This window comes from Monopterus albus, unplaced genomic scaffold (genome assembly GCF_001952655.1).
Source record: "Monopterus albus unplaced genomic scaffold, M_albus_1.0 scaffold80.1, whole genome shotgun sequence".
NCBI lineage: Eukaryota > Metazoa > Chordata > Actinopteri > Synbranchiformes > Synbranchidae > Monopterus > Monopterus albus.
In genome coordinates, this window is record NW_018127960.1 from 683229 (window position 1) to 700576 (window position 17348).

General features: G+C 42.4%; 1 protein-coding gene across 4 annotated transcripts in view; it reads left to right on the forward strand.

The window, feature by feature from the left end:
• Positions 1 to 17348, forward strand: part of LOC109963813 (attractin-like protein 1) — a 175376-nt gene that overhangs the window by 147707 nt on the left and 10321 nt on the right. For all 4 annotated transcript variants that reach the window (XM_020606673.1, XM_020606675.1, XM_020606676.1 and 1 more), the window contains one exon: positions 10814 to 10928. In XM_020606673.1, coding sequence (XP_020462329.1) covers positions 10814 to 10928 — 115 coding nt within the window. The remainder of the gene's footprint in view (positions 1 to 10813; positions 10929 to 17348) is intronic.

Sequence of the window (17348 nt, forward strand, 5' to 3'; positions counted from 1 at the left end):
CCTTCTTTGATCTGTCCTTTATGAATTCCTTATATAACGCATTCTTCTTTTTACATGCATTCTGTAATCCCTTACTCATCCACGGCTTCCCACTGTAATTCCTTTTGTTTTTATACTGCTTACGAGGACAGTTCTTGTCATATACTTCCATGAATATATTTAAAAATTGTTCATATGCTTTGTCTAAGTCTTCCTCTCTATAAACTGATTCCCAGTTTTGCCCCATAAAATCCTCTTTTAGCCTCCTTACAGCTTATTCATTCATCACCCTCCTATAGAAAAGATTTGTTTTTGGCCTTTCTTTCTATACTTTTCTACTTCCTTCAGTTTAATTATGTGATTAAGACCAAAAAGTGCACTGTGAATAAATTAAAGTTGCTAAGAGATTTGCCCTATTGATCATTTGATGAGGTTTATTGTCCAGTTCCTGGGAACATCATTTTGTACCAGCAGCTCCTCCCACTCAACAAGCCGATGGAGAGTATGCTAAAAATGATGAAAGGAGCAGAAAGGCAATAACAGCAACACATGCATACAGTGGAGTAAAACAATCTAGAGGAGGAAGAGGAAGGATAAAACAGATGAAGCACAGCAGTTACTGTAGCAGGAAGGCAGATGGTGTGTGAGTGTATGAGGCAGCAGAAGCTATGGATGTATTAACTCGCTAATAGATGAAAATTGTAAATAATTTGCAGTAATGGTGCATTTAGCCTCTTGGAGCAAAAAGCTGATTCAACATGACACTCGATCTCTGCCCTTCTCTGGGAGCCCTCAAACACCACTAAGCGACTCACTTGACAAGCAGCCGACTCCGCTCCCATCAACACAGAGTGCGACCAGGAGCCACTGCTTCCCAGCGGTGCAGCTTCAAGCCCAAGTGTGTGTTAGAAAGAGAATCATTCCTCATTTCTTCTCCTCACATCATCTCTCCATCCTACTGCACTGCTGCTCCTCTCACCTCTACGCTGCTCTTTTAACCTTGTGTTCTTGTTTTATTCCTCCCCACAACGTGTCCTCCCCTTTCATCTAGCTATACTTTCTTCACTTCCACTGTTCATCTGTTTCATCACCTCCTTTTATTCTTTCTTCTTGTCTTTGTTTAGTGTTTCTCTTGTCCTATCCTCCTGTTTCATCACAATTTCTATGCTCCAAGCTCTTTCACTTCCTTCTCCTCATTTTGTCTCCTTGTGTACTCACATCTGTCATCTCCACATTTTCTTGACTGTCTTTTGGTGTCCTCCTTTCCTCTCCTCAATGTTACTTTCATGTATTCTTCATCTCCTTATTCCTCCCATCTCACCTCTCTGCCCTTCTTTTGTCTTTTTCTGTCTTCTCCTCTCCTTGTTTGCGATTTGTTACCCTCCCTTCCTTGCTTCCTTTCCTTGTCACCTCTCCATCTGTCTACTCCTCCCTGTCTCCTTGTTTGTGCTCCTCCTCTGCTCTCCTTGATGTCTGTGTGTTCGTTGTCATGATACTGGTGGAGGACAGCGGGAGGCTGTCACTCAGGCCACATAGCGTCCGCTCTGCACAGCCTTTTTTTATGTGTTTACCAGTTATAGGAGACAATAAACTGTTTATGAGACATGAAGCACAGTTTTTATGGAGATTAGAGAAGAAAAAGGAGGAGGAGGAGAGATGAGAGAAGACAGGCCACATCTCCTGCTGGATCTCTCTGATTACAGGGATAAAGATACCATCTTGTACCAGAAAATCTCCTCTCATTCTCAAAGCTCGAAGGGATTTTTTTGTTTTTTCTGTAGAAATACCTCAGACATGTCCGCCCGCTCCCTCCGTCTCCGTCTCCCTCTCCTCAGGCTACAAGCAGAATCCAGATGTAAATGGCAAACTGCTCTTTTTCTCTTGTTTTATTCATTAAAAGAAAACAGCTCTCTTTCAAATGCCACAGGGAAGAAACAGCACGGCGACACTTGCTCACTCTGCAGTTTGTTTGCTCTAAAGGTCAGAGGTCATGAGCGGTGTGCAGCGTTGTGTAATTATACCCTACCTAGTGCCTAAGCTACTTGACAGAGCATCACTGTTTGATGTGCTGGGATTGAGAATTGGCTGAAATGCATTTTTGGGGCTCATGCTGTGTCACATGACCACTGGATGCTGATTTACAATAAAACAGAAATGAGCTCTGATATTTCCACTGAATTAAACCCAACTCTGTTCATCTCCTTAGAAACTTTTCCAGGCTGCTACTCGTGTGTGTATAGAGGCGCAGTCTGTGACCCAAATGAAAACCAAACTCAGGAATAGAACCTTCTGTCCCTTTTATACACAGACTTACAGTATTAGTGCACTTAATCATAAATCCTACTCAGCACTTGTGAATTGTGACTGGCTTATAAAATTCAGAAAACCAGTTGTCTGATCCAGCAGGACCAGTATAACTTCAGACACAGGGGACTAATCATTGTGATGTGAAAAAACACATTTCCAATGTTGTCACCATTTTGAATGTTAATTGTCTGTTACTACCTGTTATCATGTCCATGAATATGCTCCATAAGAGGCAGTTTGCACCTTCCAGAAGGTGTCCATCATTAAGACGCATTATAACAGTGACGTTTTAGAAACAGCAGCATCTGGAAGGAAGTCGGGGTGAGTAGGTAGGATGACAAAACACATGACGTTCAAATGGAAGATGGCTGCTTGTTTCCCTCGTCTACCTGACTGAACTAGGGCCAAGTGCCAGTTATTAGGAATTTTGAGGACTTCTTCATAAAAGGGCTGTAGTGGCAGCCTCTTGTTGTGAACATGCATGTAAAATGTGTGAAAGTGAAAAACGGTCATACATTTAAATGTGCTTACATTCAGGAGCACACTAGAAAAAAAAATCCTTAAGTTCAGACACAAGGTTACTAAACCATATTTCCACAGAAAGTGGACTATCACATGGATAAGCACGTCAGATGTGCTCTTCACACACATATTTCGCGCGCGCACACACACTGATCAGCACCATTTCCTCTCAATCCAGCAGACTCCCTGGGGAGGACAGCGACAGATACCGACAGACAGAGAGAGGAGGAAATAGAAAAAAGGGTTTTGGATGGAGAAAGGATTGGACACAACAATTTTCTGCCTCGCGGGTTTGGACATGCATGGCCGATCTAATTGGCTAAGGAGGGCATGGGGGGGGGCACTCTCTACACCTCAGAGTTCAGAGAGCAGCACAGCGTTTGTGTGCATGTGTTCCCATGTGTGTGACGGGGGCCAGTCAGGGTTACACCGTGTTCAGTGTGCTCAATCCCAGCGTTGAGCCCGTGTGTCACTCTAAAGGTCAGTAGGGAAGAAAGTGATATTTCATGACTTCAAATAACCTTTACACTTCTTCTATACTGCGTTTAAACAGTTTTTCCAGCTCAGACACAAGCATACCGACATAACCAATATTATGCCATTATAGCACTACAGAGCCTCAAGTCATTTCTTTTTTTAAGGTGAGACCATTTAGTCACAAAATGTGAAATTTTGCTTAAAATGTACCACAGGAAATGGAAAAACTTGATTTGAATTGGTTTCCTGAAACATTTTTAGATGCCTTCTGACCTGCAATTTACTTCTTGGTTGACTAATGCTGTGAGAAGTTAGCCGGTGTTTGTCCAGCAGTGTGTTGCTGATGTCAGTTCGAGAGGATGAGAAAGTGTTCGGTACAGACAAAAAGCGGTGGAGAAGATGAGCCAGACAGAAATGTGGAGACAGAGCGATGGAGAGAGGAGGCCATTAGGAGGAACCGATAGAGTGAGAGTGATGGGAGTAATGGGGAAGATGGAGAGGCCTGACAGCCGAGATTGTAAGGGACAATGAGAGGGGAGTGGAAGTGAGGGGAGGACGCGAGAAGGGGGGAAGATGGAAGTGATTTCATTCGTGTGTCATCACACTGTCATTATGCATTTTTCTGTGTCTATTTATCCCCTGACCTCCAGACATGCTATATTGTATGATAATTGGTTTTCCAGTTGTGATTACCTTCCTCCGTCACAGCTACATTTGAGTTTTCGACTAAATCATCCTCTTTACTTCGTTTATTTCTTCCCTTTGTTAAGTTTGAATTTAGCCCTTTGGAGGACAGATGGGTCATCATGGTGGATAGCTAATGAAACACACTGGTGCTCATTTCATTATAGCCTCAGTAAATATCGATTTTAAAAACTTTGCACAAAAACCACAGTTTCAAAAATGTTAAGGTACTGAAGTTCCATAAGTAGTGACACATGTTGTTCCTTGTTTTGTTTTGTTTTTTCTCTCAGTGGTACCGTTTCCTGTAGCTGAGTTTCATGAGGCAATAGCCTGTTACCTTAACCTCATTCTCCAAACTCGGAGAGGCCCATCACAGAGCCCAGTCACCTGGAAAGAAAAACACAAGTGCTGCTGAAAAGGGGTAATGGTGTAACTCATTGATACACAAGAGGGAAGTGCTGGGAGAGGGTGGTGGAGACGCTTCAGAAAAGAAAGTTATTACCTGTTTATAGTACTGTAGAGGGAAAAATTACATGCAAAACTCCAATTCTTTAAGCCACTATTAAAGAGAGACATGTATACTGTATATCTTCATTACTTCAGTTCACAAAAACACTGATCAGTGTTGTGTGTACATCTAAGTTGCTGTCACTGCTCTCTCTGTCAGCCTGTTTAAATCAAGTTGATGCCTTTTTGCAATTTAAAGTCAAGCCCTGGTGACTTTAAAGTACTAAACTACTCTGAAATCAGCACATTTTGAAAGAAGTTTGCAGTTGCCTCCTTGTTTTTGGATGATTGGATTATGAATTTGCAGTTCACCACAACTGTGACTGCATCCTGCCACGGCCAGAACAGAAATCTAGTGAAAGCTGTTAGAGAACACGGCTTCAAAGGGGGAAGAGGAGTAACTAGTCAGAGGAAAATACACTTTTGGCTCAATTTCCTCAGGCCTCAGGCAATTTATCTATCATGCTGCTGTGCACTATCCCCCCACCTATAAACACTGCTCAATTGACCACTTTGTTCATCCCAGGGACAAAATTGGGACGACTGTTAGAACAACTGTTTGTCTGAAGCAAGTACATGAGACAGAAGGGAGGGGATGTGGATGAAAAGAGTGGAGAGGAGGAAGGAAGCTGTGAGGAGATTAGATAAGAGGAGGGGGAGGTGAGGCTGACACTTTATTGAATGACCTCGCTTCTCCAGAACATCTTGGAATTTTCTTGTTTTCTCTGTTATTTTTGATAAATGAAAGGAGAAAAGCAAAGAGACAGAAGAAATGGAGTCAAAAGAAGGTGCAGCATAAAGTGACCTTGTCTCAGTCTCCTGTTTCTGGCTGTTTTACTGCGACACAATAAGACTGTTTTTAGGCAGGACCAGCCACATGGTGTCACACTGACGTGACAAGAGCTTGTTCTTTCTTCTGCGTGACTGTAGCATGTTGACGCAAACAGCACTAGGAGGATAAAGAACCAAACCAAAGATAGATTTATGCTTTGCTTTAGTTACTCACACTGATAAGCACATTGTGCACCAGCGCAGCATGACACTGCCACTGCTGCCCAGTGACGTTAGCTGTGGTCATCAGGTTCACACCGCTTGGTCGGCAACTTCAGTTCTCACAGAAAGGTGTGATTAGTCAGGGCCACATGTCAAGAGATGAACCATTTACTGTACTGCAAGTTCTTACACTGGTTAGTGGAAATGACTTTGAGGAGCATCTCAACCTGTATTTATCTGTATCTGTACACAGAAATGGGGGGTCAGCACTTAAACAATATAATAAAGTGCACCACTTCTGCAAGCCACTTAGGACCTGAGTGATTTGTGTTTTATTTAATAAGACCATGCAGGGATTTTTTCATGGAGAAGAAGCAGAAAAAGTTACATTCATAGAAAAAAGCGATATAGAAGTCGTACACATAGGGGGCACTACACACACGACATTTGGTTATAAAACTGAAATGGTTATTTTTTTTATCACTTTTATATTTCACAGAGCAATTTGAAAAGCTTTCATCACATAGTTGCACTTTGTGCAGGGTTAGTGAAAGGAAAATGTTCTCTATAAAATCTACATGGCAAACAAATTTAGATAAATAAGGATAATCAGGATAATCACCTTCATTGGCCAAGGTGGGTGGGGGGGGGTTTAACTGTGCTACTGAGAGACAACAGTGTCCAGAATTTTACTCTCATTGGGAACGCCTTAAATTGTTTAAATTAATTTTAATATAAAAATGAAATTTTTCAGTTGAAGTTCTCCGACTACACTGTTTTCACTGGAGACATGCAACCGCAGCACTGCTGGGGACTCGGGGGCGATTTGGCTGAACTGACTGCTAAATATAAAACAATGTTGTGTGTTTAGGATGGAAGAAAATAGACTTGGAGCATGAATACAGTCATAGTATTGTCCATAAAACATGATTATAATGTGAACCATTGTGGAGTCTGTGTAGACAGCTGCATTAATTAAAACAGACACAACAGAGTCACCTGAACTGGGATGATTTGTTCGAGTAATGACAGCCTGACAGATAAAAACAAGAAAAACAATCTCCACATGTAACTGAACTAAAAGGTGCAGTACAGTGGTATTTCTGCTCTGGCTCCATCAGCGATGGCACCAAACCACTACAACGTTGCATGGTTTTAAACAACAGCCTTTCTGGATTATTTCCAGTAATTCTTTATAGAACTAAGGATGGAAATTGTTTTGTATTGTCAAGTAGCCAAATTCTACATTGCACTCAGTCAGCAAAAACTGTAGTCTGGCCCTAAGTGGCACTTGATATTTAAAATATAAATAAAATGAGGGAGGGAGAGACCTGGATCTCTCTCTCTGGCAGGTCGGAGCCTCGGTTCTACTCAGCTCTACTTTGTGGCTGTCAGCACAGAAAGCTTTTACACTGGACAGACAGCTCAGCAGGATTTTACCACTGACTTAAATGGCCACCTGGATTCCACCCACCTTACTCTCCACACAAACCATACCAACCTCCCTGTGCACCCCCCCGTTCGCTTTTCGCTCTCTCTCTCTCTCTCTCCATTGTCATTTCTGCTCGCCCTCCCTCTCACTTACTGTGATTAGTTTGGGAAAAGAGCCAGAGACGGCCCTTGAAGTCGTCCCAACACTCTGGCTCTGCTTCATCGTTTACGCTCACACACCGGCACTAACACAACACGGTGAATCAGGGACACACACCAGCGTCTCTGCTGGTAGATTTGTCATTTTGCAAAGCAGCCCACTATTAAGCATTGAAATCAAATGGGGCCACTACGTGATGTGTGGTGGGTTGAACTGCTACTGGGGCAGCTCATACATCAGTTCTTCAGCCAGCGTGTGCAGGTATCGACAGGTAGGCCTGTTGCTCATACTAATGACTAGTGTTGTAAACTCACCAAGTACAAACAGCCTGTGGAGTTTTGACCTCTATCAGCGCTGCAGAGCAGTGTTTTGGTCAGTTAGTTTTTCTATTGTTTGTATCAATGCTGCCAGCAGGGTGCACGTCTCTGAAGGCTACGGGAGGCAGTGATGGTTACTGGTGGAGACAGCTGCTGGCTGATGGATGTGTTAAATGAATGTGTTCAAAGATGATTCCAGAGATGAGTAGCATGTGCTCACTTGGTGCAGATGCCAAAATGTTTTTTTACACGTTCTCAAGAGCACAAAGGAAAATGACCAGACACTGGAGTCTGTCTTGAGTTCGGTTGGGTTTGAGCTCCGGACTTTCTGAGTCAGCATGCTCTCCGGTGCCTTGTGGGTTCTCTCCGGGTACTCCTGCTCCTTTATCGCTGCATTTCTCCCAACAGAAGACCATGCAAGCAGTGCTGGTCTGAGTGCATTAGATCAGCCTTTGAAAATGATTCATGAGGTAGGAAGTGCAATGTAGTGTGTCAGTTTAACCAGGTTTATTTTGCACTTCAGGTGCTCATCTTTTAATGTTTTATCATTCAATAAATGTTAAAAATACGATCTTAAACTCTGCTTTAAAACATCACCTAGCTGCCAGTTGTCTCCAGATTACGTTGCTTGAGTTATATTTAATTGTATTTTTTCTAGGAGCCTGACATCTTTTAAGTCCAGATTATGTTCAGACCCCTTGAATTAAGCTGCTTTTTGTTTCCTAAATGTTTCATTTATGAGGCAAAAATACATATTTGAACCACATCACTTCACTTTCTCAATGTGCAGCGTATTGTTTAAATGTGTTTGTAGCTGCACCAGACACTTGAATCCGTGCACTTCATTGACCTTTTCCTGATTGTGGCTCAGCACGTACCTTTAACTGTGAATTTTAATGACTTTTTACATGTCTAAGATGTAATTTCCTGGAGGAAATACCATCTCATAAAATGAAGTAAACATGATTGTGAGTGTGTGCGCCCATTTTTTGTGGTTTATGTGCATCTTAGATCAAAGGTGCTAGTGGGCTGTAACCACACACACACACACACACACACACACACACACACACACAAAAAGAGGCGGCGGTGTTGCCGTTGCTTTGGAAACCATGCTGACAGTATAAAGTTTAAGCCACCATAAAGCAAGTAACTGAGTGAGCGGACATTAGTGCATAGCATGCTGAAAATGTGTGCACATTAACAAGCAAACACGTTACTCATTTTGCATCATTTCTTTTGTTCCCATTTCATTCTCCTTATCTTCTCTCACCACAACAAACAAACAAACAGAACAATGAGTGTTTTTTGTGTCAGGAGAACAAGTTCTTGCTAATAGGAAGTTAATAGTTACAGAATCAGTTGGGGGTGTGTGTGTGTGTGTGTGTGCGTGTATTTGTGTGTGTTTCTAGTTAGTAGGGAATTCATCATTTCCTGACGTGCCGGAAACGCTAAACAGAGGAGCCTCTAGCCTCTAATTATGCTGTACGCTCCAGCACTTAAACCTATTAGCACCAGAGGGGATGTTTATGTGCACGTCTGTGTGTGTGTTTGTGTGTGTGTGTGTGTGTGTGTGTGTGTACCAAGGTGGTCCAAGTACTGTGTGTTGTGTTAAGTTTGAAACTACTTTGATAGCAGCCTACTGTGTTGATGTCTCCTAATTAGTCTGTGTACGAGGCTGCTCAGTGGTTAACACACTGCAGTCTTTGATTATTTAATCCAGTTTTCAAACGTTGGACAGTAGAATTCAGAGCCACATATGATTTTTACTCTTCAGAATTGAAGGTCACCCTTAGTAATTAAATATTTGGACGGCCATGTTGTTGTTGTAAACGCTGATTAGCTGTTATTTAGCACAGATGGTCTTTCCCCTACAGCAACCTGCTTTTTATTTATGCACTTTGACACAGTCGTGCTGTGAGCTGCCTATTTCAGCCGTGTTGTTGGACTTCAGCCGCTCTGCACTCATAGTTTAGGTGTGTTTTACATTTGAAAAGTCCTATCATGTTTTGGTCCTTTAATTTAGCAATTGTCATGTTTTAAAAGGAAGTTGATGGGGGCGGGGCCACACCCCTCGCTGGTCACTGGCAGCAGTTACATTTTGCCAAAACAATTTCGTATTAGTAAACATAACTTCTAGGTGACAGGAACAAGAGGATTTATGCGTCATAACCAGATGTGTAGTTCGACTTCATAAAAGAATGAAGTCAAACTCAACAGCTGTGCAGTATATCTACGTATTATGGTGATTTCTGTAGAGTCCCACAAACAGCAGCAACAGGACTGCTGTTTGTGGGACTGTCTTTGATTTGTCATGTCAGCAAGAACTTCCCAAACTACAGATGTCATTTGAGGCTTACAGTTGTCACAGGAATTGACAGATTTGCTTATCACTCGGAGCCAAGAGGGCGAATCAGAAGTAGGAGAGACGGGGGATCTGAGACAATCAAACAGATGGTTAAATGATGTACTGAAAAACAAACAGATGGATCGACAGGCTTGTGAGCCCTCTATATGAATATAAGTATGCAGAATCAGCGTGGGTTTGTGTGTCTTCACCTCTAACTTCCCCACAGACCGCAGTAATAAACAAGGTCGGCCTCTGTGACCTCTGTGGTACGGTGTGGCAGAAGGGTCGAGCCTGATCAATAGTTCCGTGACTCTTCTCCTTTATGTGTTCAGATGTAAGGAAACACTATCCCAGCTGTTGGATATTATTATACAGACAGTAAGACAGATCGTATACAATGAGTCCCAGTGGTACAGTATATAGGGGGATGGCTATTTTTGTGTCCAGTTCTTCACATTCATTAAGATGTTCACAGTATTATGCATATTTTTAAAAAGTGTTAAACATTTCTTAAGGTTCGTCCGCTCTCCATCTGATCCCATATGTTTGAATACAGTTCTGATGTTATTGGAGGCTTTATGGGATGGATGGGTGGAGCAGGGGGACTCTATTGATATGAAGGAGAAAATCTGTAACTGCATTTTGGGAAAGCTGAATAACAACATGCATGAGTAGGAAGGATGTGACCGGTGATATCTGGACACTTGCATGGAGAGTCAGACACAATGTGCATCTGCTGCGCTGCAGGTGGACCTCCACAGGCTGCCTGTCAGCCTGCTTCCCTGGGGAGGACGCAGTGCAGCTGGACCTGTGGGTGTTGAGGTGTTTGCTATGTCCCACAGCTGGAGTGGGTAGCTGCTCCGTTAGCATGACGGGTGGTTTGCGCTTTCCCATACAACTGCTGTAGCATTGGAAATAAACCAACGTCATCATTCTGTTGTACATAAGCTGGCAAGAAATGTTCATTTCCTCATCTGTTCTGTTCCATGTAAATTGACTTCATTTACCACAGACAATGTGTTCTTTGGACTCTTTGTTACAGTTTTTTTCATTGTGTGTCTTTTTGTTTGTCTTTTGTGTGTACAGGCAGTACCGAAGCCCATAGCCATGGAGCCGTGCTGGGGGAGCAGAGCAGGTGTTCTGACAGTGCTGTTGTACCTGCCCAGAGTCCCATCTGGAATACCTCCACCAGGACAGTCAGGTACGATTCACACAGACACACACAGAAAGACGAGTCAGCTACATATAGAAGATGTTATTTCATCTTCTTTTGGACCAACATTTGTTCATCTGTCCCAAAGGAACAGCCTTTTCCCCCTAACAGATTCTAATACTTTGATAGATATTATCATTGAATCCACTCTGGGTAACGGTGTCAGAATCCCAATTCCACTAGAGCATCCAGTAAGATAACAGGTTGTCATCAAGTTAATATTATCAATAAAATAATTTACATAATCCTAAAACAGATACCAAAAATACTAAACAACTATTCATTCAATAAATGAGATCATCCAGTTAAATACTAGAAATAAAACTGAATTAAATGGTATAAAATACTAAAATAGAATAAATGCCACAAGAAGGACTTAAATAGCACCACTACCATGAATGCAATGCGATATATACTAATGCAGATATAATAGTGACAGGAGCATCATTTTATTTTAATAGTTCAGTAGTTTGTCCACAGCTCTCAGAAAGAAGCTACTGCTCAGCCTGTTTGTCAGCCTGCCAGAAGGGAGGGTGGCGAACTGGTGGTTTCCTGGGTGTGACTTGGCCCTGCTGATGCTAGTGACCCGAAGACAGCTCGAGTAGATGTCCTTTATATGTGGTAGTGAGGAGCCGATAATCCACTGGGCCGTTTAACCACCCTCTGCAAATCTCTGCTCTCTCTCGGTGCAGTTAGAGTACTGTACGGCAACATGTCAGCACTCTGTTGTGCTCCTATAGAAGTCGGTGAGTAGCTTTTGAGGGACAAGAAGAACAGATGTTTCTGTGCATTTCCACTTTAGGCTTGTAGTGTCTGATTTCTGTTCTTTGTATTGAGGATCAGGTTATTTTTGCACCATATTGCAAGAGCTTGAGCCTCATGTCTGTAGGCAGGTTCATCGCCATTTGATATCCGTTGTGTCCAAATTTAAGCAGTGTTTGAGCTGTAGACAGTGCCGCAGTGTGTAGAGGGGAGTAGAGAAGATGCCGAGGACACAGCCCTGAGGCACCCCTATACTAGAGTTGGTGGTAGAAGAGGTCTGGTGTCCTGATCTGATGTGCTGTTGTCTGTTAGTCAGAGGGTTTGAATCTCAGGGACCAAAGATTGTTGACAAGGTTTTGCAGTTTGATGGTGTTGGATGCTGAGGAAAAATCAACAAAGCTCACACAGGAACCAGGATTTTCCAGGCGAGCGAGTGACATTGTGTCTAATGCAATAGCATCCTCGGTGTATCTGTGTGGTCTACAGGTATAAGCAAATTGATACGGTATGGATAGAGGATTTTTCCAAGGCTAAGGAGTCATGGCAGTGCTTGTTGGAAAACTACATGGGTGAACTTAGTTGGTGCCGTATTGTCCCTAAACTGCTTCTGCAGTGTTACATAGGGTTTTACGGGGGATTGCCTTCTAATTTGATGTTGGCCTGTGACTGGCTTCTTTGTATCCAGTATAGACCAGTAAGGTGGTGCAGAGTATTGTGCTTTATACTGGAGAAAATGTGCTGTTTTACTCATATTTTGTGCTGATGATTCTGAAAAACCAGGCTAAGCATGATGAGCAGCTGCTGGTAGTCTCTACCAGCAGACACTATGACTGACAGACACTCACCAGAAACAGCTAATCTGACTTTGTATCGCCTACTAGTGATTCCCCATTTTCATTTGATTGTTGTTATAAACTGTCATCTGTCTCTGAGCCATGAAATCTCTCATCTTTGTCATTGTAAGCTCACAAAAACCCACTTCAGACAGTCTTCAGAAGCTCACTGAGCTACCTTAAGGCAGTGTTTACTGCGTACAACAGGCTGTGGCAGTTTAAACAAAAGCCAAGTAAACACAGTAAACTGTGGTGGCATCAAAAGCATCAACAAAAGTGTCTCGATGTTTCCTGGCTGTCATCATTAAACCAGTCTGCAGTCACAGAGCAGAGCTACAGGCTACAGCGGAGCTTAGTGAGCAGAAGGCTGCTTTATAGCCCAGAGGTTACATGTTCAGTCCATTCACATCACATCTTCTGTCAAGACAGACCAAGTGTATTGTTCTTACAACCTGCCAGTACCAGTTTAATGCCTGAAATGTAGAGAACTCTGCTCCCTGGTGCCTTTGAGCTCTGCAATTTTAGTGCAATGAGTTTCTGTAGGCCATTCTGTGCCAATTAGGGGAGATATTTTTCCCCTCTTATAATCACATAATGTTCAGTCCATCACTCTGCACATGTAATCAGGATCTCGCCAAGTTCACCAAGTCATACGGTCAGCACAGAACATCTGATGTGGATTTTTTTTGTGTGTGTGTGTGTATTGGAGCAGTATGTTCCTGGAAAATACTTGACTGTGAAGCAGGGCCTCAGTACAAACATAGGCAGTCACTGAAATGAAAGATCCATGAGATCCATTCTAGAAATCCGAACACATTACCTCTTAGTCAAATCTGGCTTTTATTTATCTATTTATTTTATTATTAGGATCGATCACTGAACTTGAAGCAGCACAGACTATAGATCTTTGACCCTACTGGAAAAGTGCCTTGTAAAAAAAACAAAAAAACAACAACAAAACAGTAGATCCCTATTTATTTAGGGTACTTTCACAGGAACTGAATGCCCAGATCACACAGTACTATTTCAGTTCAGTTTCAGTTTTATTAGTATAGCACCAAATCACAACAAACATCATCTCAGGAATCTTTACAAAGTAAGGTCTAGGCCGTACTGGTGTTATGATTTTGGTGACAATGCACAGGTGAAAGAAGGCAGTTCTAGTGATTTTATTTATGTGTGGTCTAAAGGACATATCCTGGTCAACGATGACTCCAAGGTTCCTCACAGCAGTACAGGAGGCCAGAGCTATGTCATCTAGCATTTTGGTTAGACAGCAGATTTTCCAGGCTAGGAAAAACTCTTCTGACTTAGTGGAGCGCCACCTCCTGTCCAGTTTTCATGATGCCTGCTTTAGGGAGCGGAGCTGTGAGCTGTACCACGGGGCCTCCTCTGTTTCACTGCCCTCTTTTTCAGAGGGGCAACAGTATCAAGTGTCATACACAGGGAGGCTGCAGCACTATCAACACGATTATCGACTTGTGTGGGAGTAAAGTTAAGGCGGTCGCCCTCCATTGTGTTGGCACATGGCACTGAAGTAAATAGTGATGGAATTATTTCCTTAAATTTCTGATGTCTTCCTACTAGTATACCTGGAGCTTGAGCTGGTGCTTGAAATATTTTGTTGGTTAATTGATTTGTTGATTGGTAGTATGTGAACTGAGAAATCTGAGATTTAAATGTAGATAAAAAAAAACAGGAAAAAATTCCAAGCATCCACAGATTTTCTATTTAGTTTCACTCCATTGTGGTTATGTGGCTTGCACTGTAACTACTCAGCTGCCAGGGTGCTCCTGGAAGGCCAACTCTTAACAAGTGAAAGTAGCAACAGAACAGAAAATGTGCAGGAAAGAGAACTTACACCAGTGAGTATAAAATCAAAAGGTTTCTATGCTGTGATAGTGGAACTTCTTGCCTTTTGCATCAGGCTGTTCTTCAGTGATGCTGAAGAAATATTCTTGACATATGGCACCCTTTAAAGGTCTGATGAGGTTAGACCTGCCTGGTTTTCCTCCAACACTTGCTGTTGGATCAATTGTTCCCCTCAGTGAGACATCCGGACTTTCCACAGTCTGAGCTCATGTTGCTGCTATAGATGGACGACACACGATATTCCCCAGTTGCTCTTGACCGCCGCACGGCTATTAAAAATCACTGGAAAGACAGCAGCACTTCCTCACAGACCTGTCCAAGGCCTGGAGCTTTATGCCTCGTCAGCACAAGGCCGGTCTTCTTTCCCTCCAGCTCAGTTTCCACCCCAGTCGACCTCTCATACTCCCTCCTTGCTCACATGTATACATTCAGTCTCCTAGACCAGTCTCTCTTTGTATTTTTCTTCTCCCCCTCAGCTTTTTGGAAGATCGTTGTCAGTGTGTCTGTTGCTAGTTTTGGTCTTTGTACAATGAAGTGTATGTAACTGAAGCAGGTGTGAGAAGCCTCTGTTCCTCCAGGCAGGAGGGAAAGGCTGGTACCTGGTAGAGGAAATGAGCAGACCTGATGGAAAATGAAGCACTTTGCAAGCTAGAAGGAGCTTTATATCGAAACCTTTAAATGCGGCAACAGTCACTTTAGTCTATACAGGGGAGGGAAAGTGCCAGACTGTGTGAAAAATGAGTGTGTGTGTGAGACAAAGTGAAACCTTTGCTACCCCCACAGGTAATTATGATGATTGGGGAGCACCTGATGGTAACAAGTGCATTAGGAACAAATGGAGAAACTGTGTGGAAATAAGGCTGAGGCAAATAAAATCTTTACTTTAAGATGCATCACAAAAAAAAACATTCCAGTCTGACTTTGAACTTGGACGCTGACTTAAGCTGTTTGACATTGCGATGTTGAAGCTGCCTAGGCTGTGGAGGTGTGAAGATCATAAGGATGTTTTTTTTTGTTTTTTGTTTTACACAACTTATCTGCATAGGTTATAGCAATCATACTAATCTATACTCAGTCCTCAATCATATCAATTGCGTTTAACTGTCAAATGAGATGTTCACACAGCACAACTAAAGCAGATAATGCTTGAAACCTATGTGACCATCTGCTCGTCTTCCTGCTTTACTGTACTGTGCAGTAATGCCACAGCATCCCTAGACTTCAGCCACTACTCAGAGAGAGCAAAATGCTAACAGCAGGAACAAAGACAAAACCTGTGTGAAGACCTGGGGCCAGATGTATAAACGACATGTACACACAAAAACCGTGTGTACATCTTTTCCCACACAAACGGGTATGTAGCCCATAATGTGCAGGACGAATGTGCGTACCTCACACATACCTGAGACCATGCATACACACAGTTTGAGTAGGTGTGATATGGTGAAGTGGAAATGAAAAACAAGGCCAATTTTAAACAGCTTGTATTTGTATTATGGATTATTTGTAGCCGTTTACATGTATTTCAGTTCATAAAGTGTACAGTAAAACCTTGGATTGCGAGTATAATTCTTTCCGTGCTCTTAATCCAAAGCACTCGTATATCAAAGTGAATTTCCCCATAAGAAATAACGGGAACTCGGGCCATTTGTTCCACAACCACTTATTCATATAAAAATGATTACAGTAATACAAAGTACAGAATAAAGTGAAAATAAAACAAATTAACCTGCACTTTACCTTTGAAAAGAATCGTGGCTGGCGTGAGGGAGACAGAGGAGCTATCTGTTGGCTCGCTGAAGTCTTTTTCTTTTTGTGCGACATTAACAAGGAACCCATCCAAGGACGCTTGCTTTTGCCTCCTTTTGATGATTTGGAGGAAAGGTGAGACTGTCATTAAACAGATTTATCATTCGTACCGCTACAGCCTTATTCGGGTGGTGCTTTTCCACAAAATTTTGCACCATTCACACATTTTAAAAATCTCCCTTGTAAAATTTTGCGATGTCGGCCACTCGCATACCTCGTTCATGCTTCTCGATGATTTCCTTTTTAACTTCTACCGTAACCACCACCTTTCTTTTCAACCTTTATCTTTTCTTCACCGGGGCCATGTTGCAGTACAGATGTTGACTATACGAAAGAGGCGAGAGAACCATCGGCTCAGTTATGTCATGACGCTCATCCATACTCGTATTTCAAGACCTAGCTCGTTTATCAAGTGAAAATTTACAAAAAAATTTGCTCGTCTTGCAAAATGCTCACAAACCAAGGTTTTACTGTATTTTTAAACGGTGTCTTTATCTCGCCCTAACTTGCCTTTGACATCATTTTTCATTTTAGACTTGTACATTTTTCTGTAAACTGATATCACTGTCATTAAGTCATTTTTTAAGGACGATTGAAACACAGCTTTTACAGGTGTGTGTGATTAAATTACAACGCTCTATAAATAGCTGTGTGTAATGGTCGTGCGGAAGGACGGCTGCTCTGGCGTTACAGCAGGATCATGATGATGCAGCTATAAGATGAGAGTGTTTAGAGATCGTTGAGATTCCCTGTAAAGCTGTGAGGTCTTCATCATGTAGATAATACAGCAGTTGCCGGTCCTCCTGCTGTTGCCCTCATGCTCCCTTGCACACACACGTGCTTTTCAGCCACAGTTCTCTGTTGTGAATGGACAGTAATGATGGCCCCCCCCCCCCCCTTTTTTTTTTTTTTTTTTAAACCAATGAGCAGCTTTTCTTCTCTTCATGATCCCTGAACAGGGAAACGCACAACCTTTTTTCCTTTTTTCCTCTTCTCCACCTCCACAATCAGTCTCAATTTCAGACTTGCAGACTTTTTTTTTTACCATTGCTTTGTCTAATATTGTGGTTCAAACATACTTTTTCAGTGCAAATGATTAAGGACTTGTCTGTTCATGGCTAAAGGTAGGACT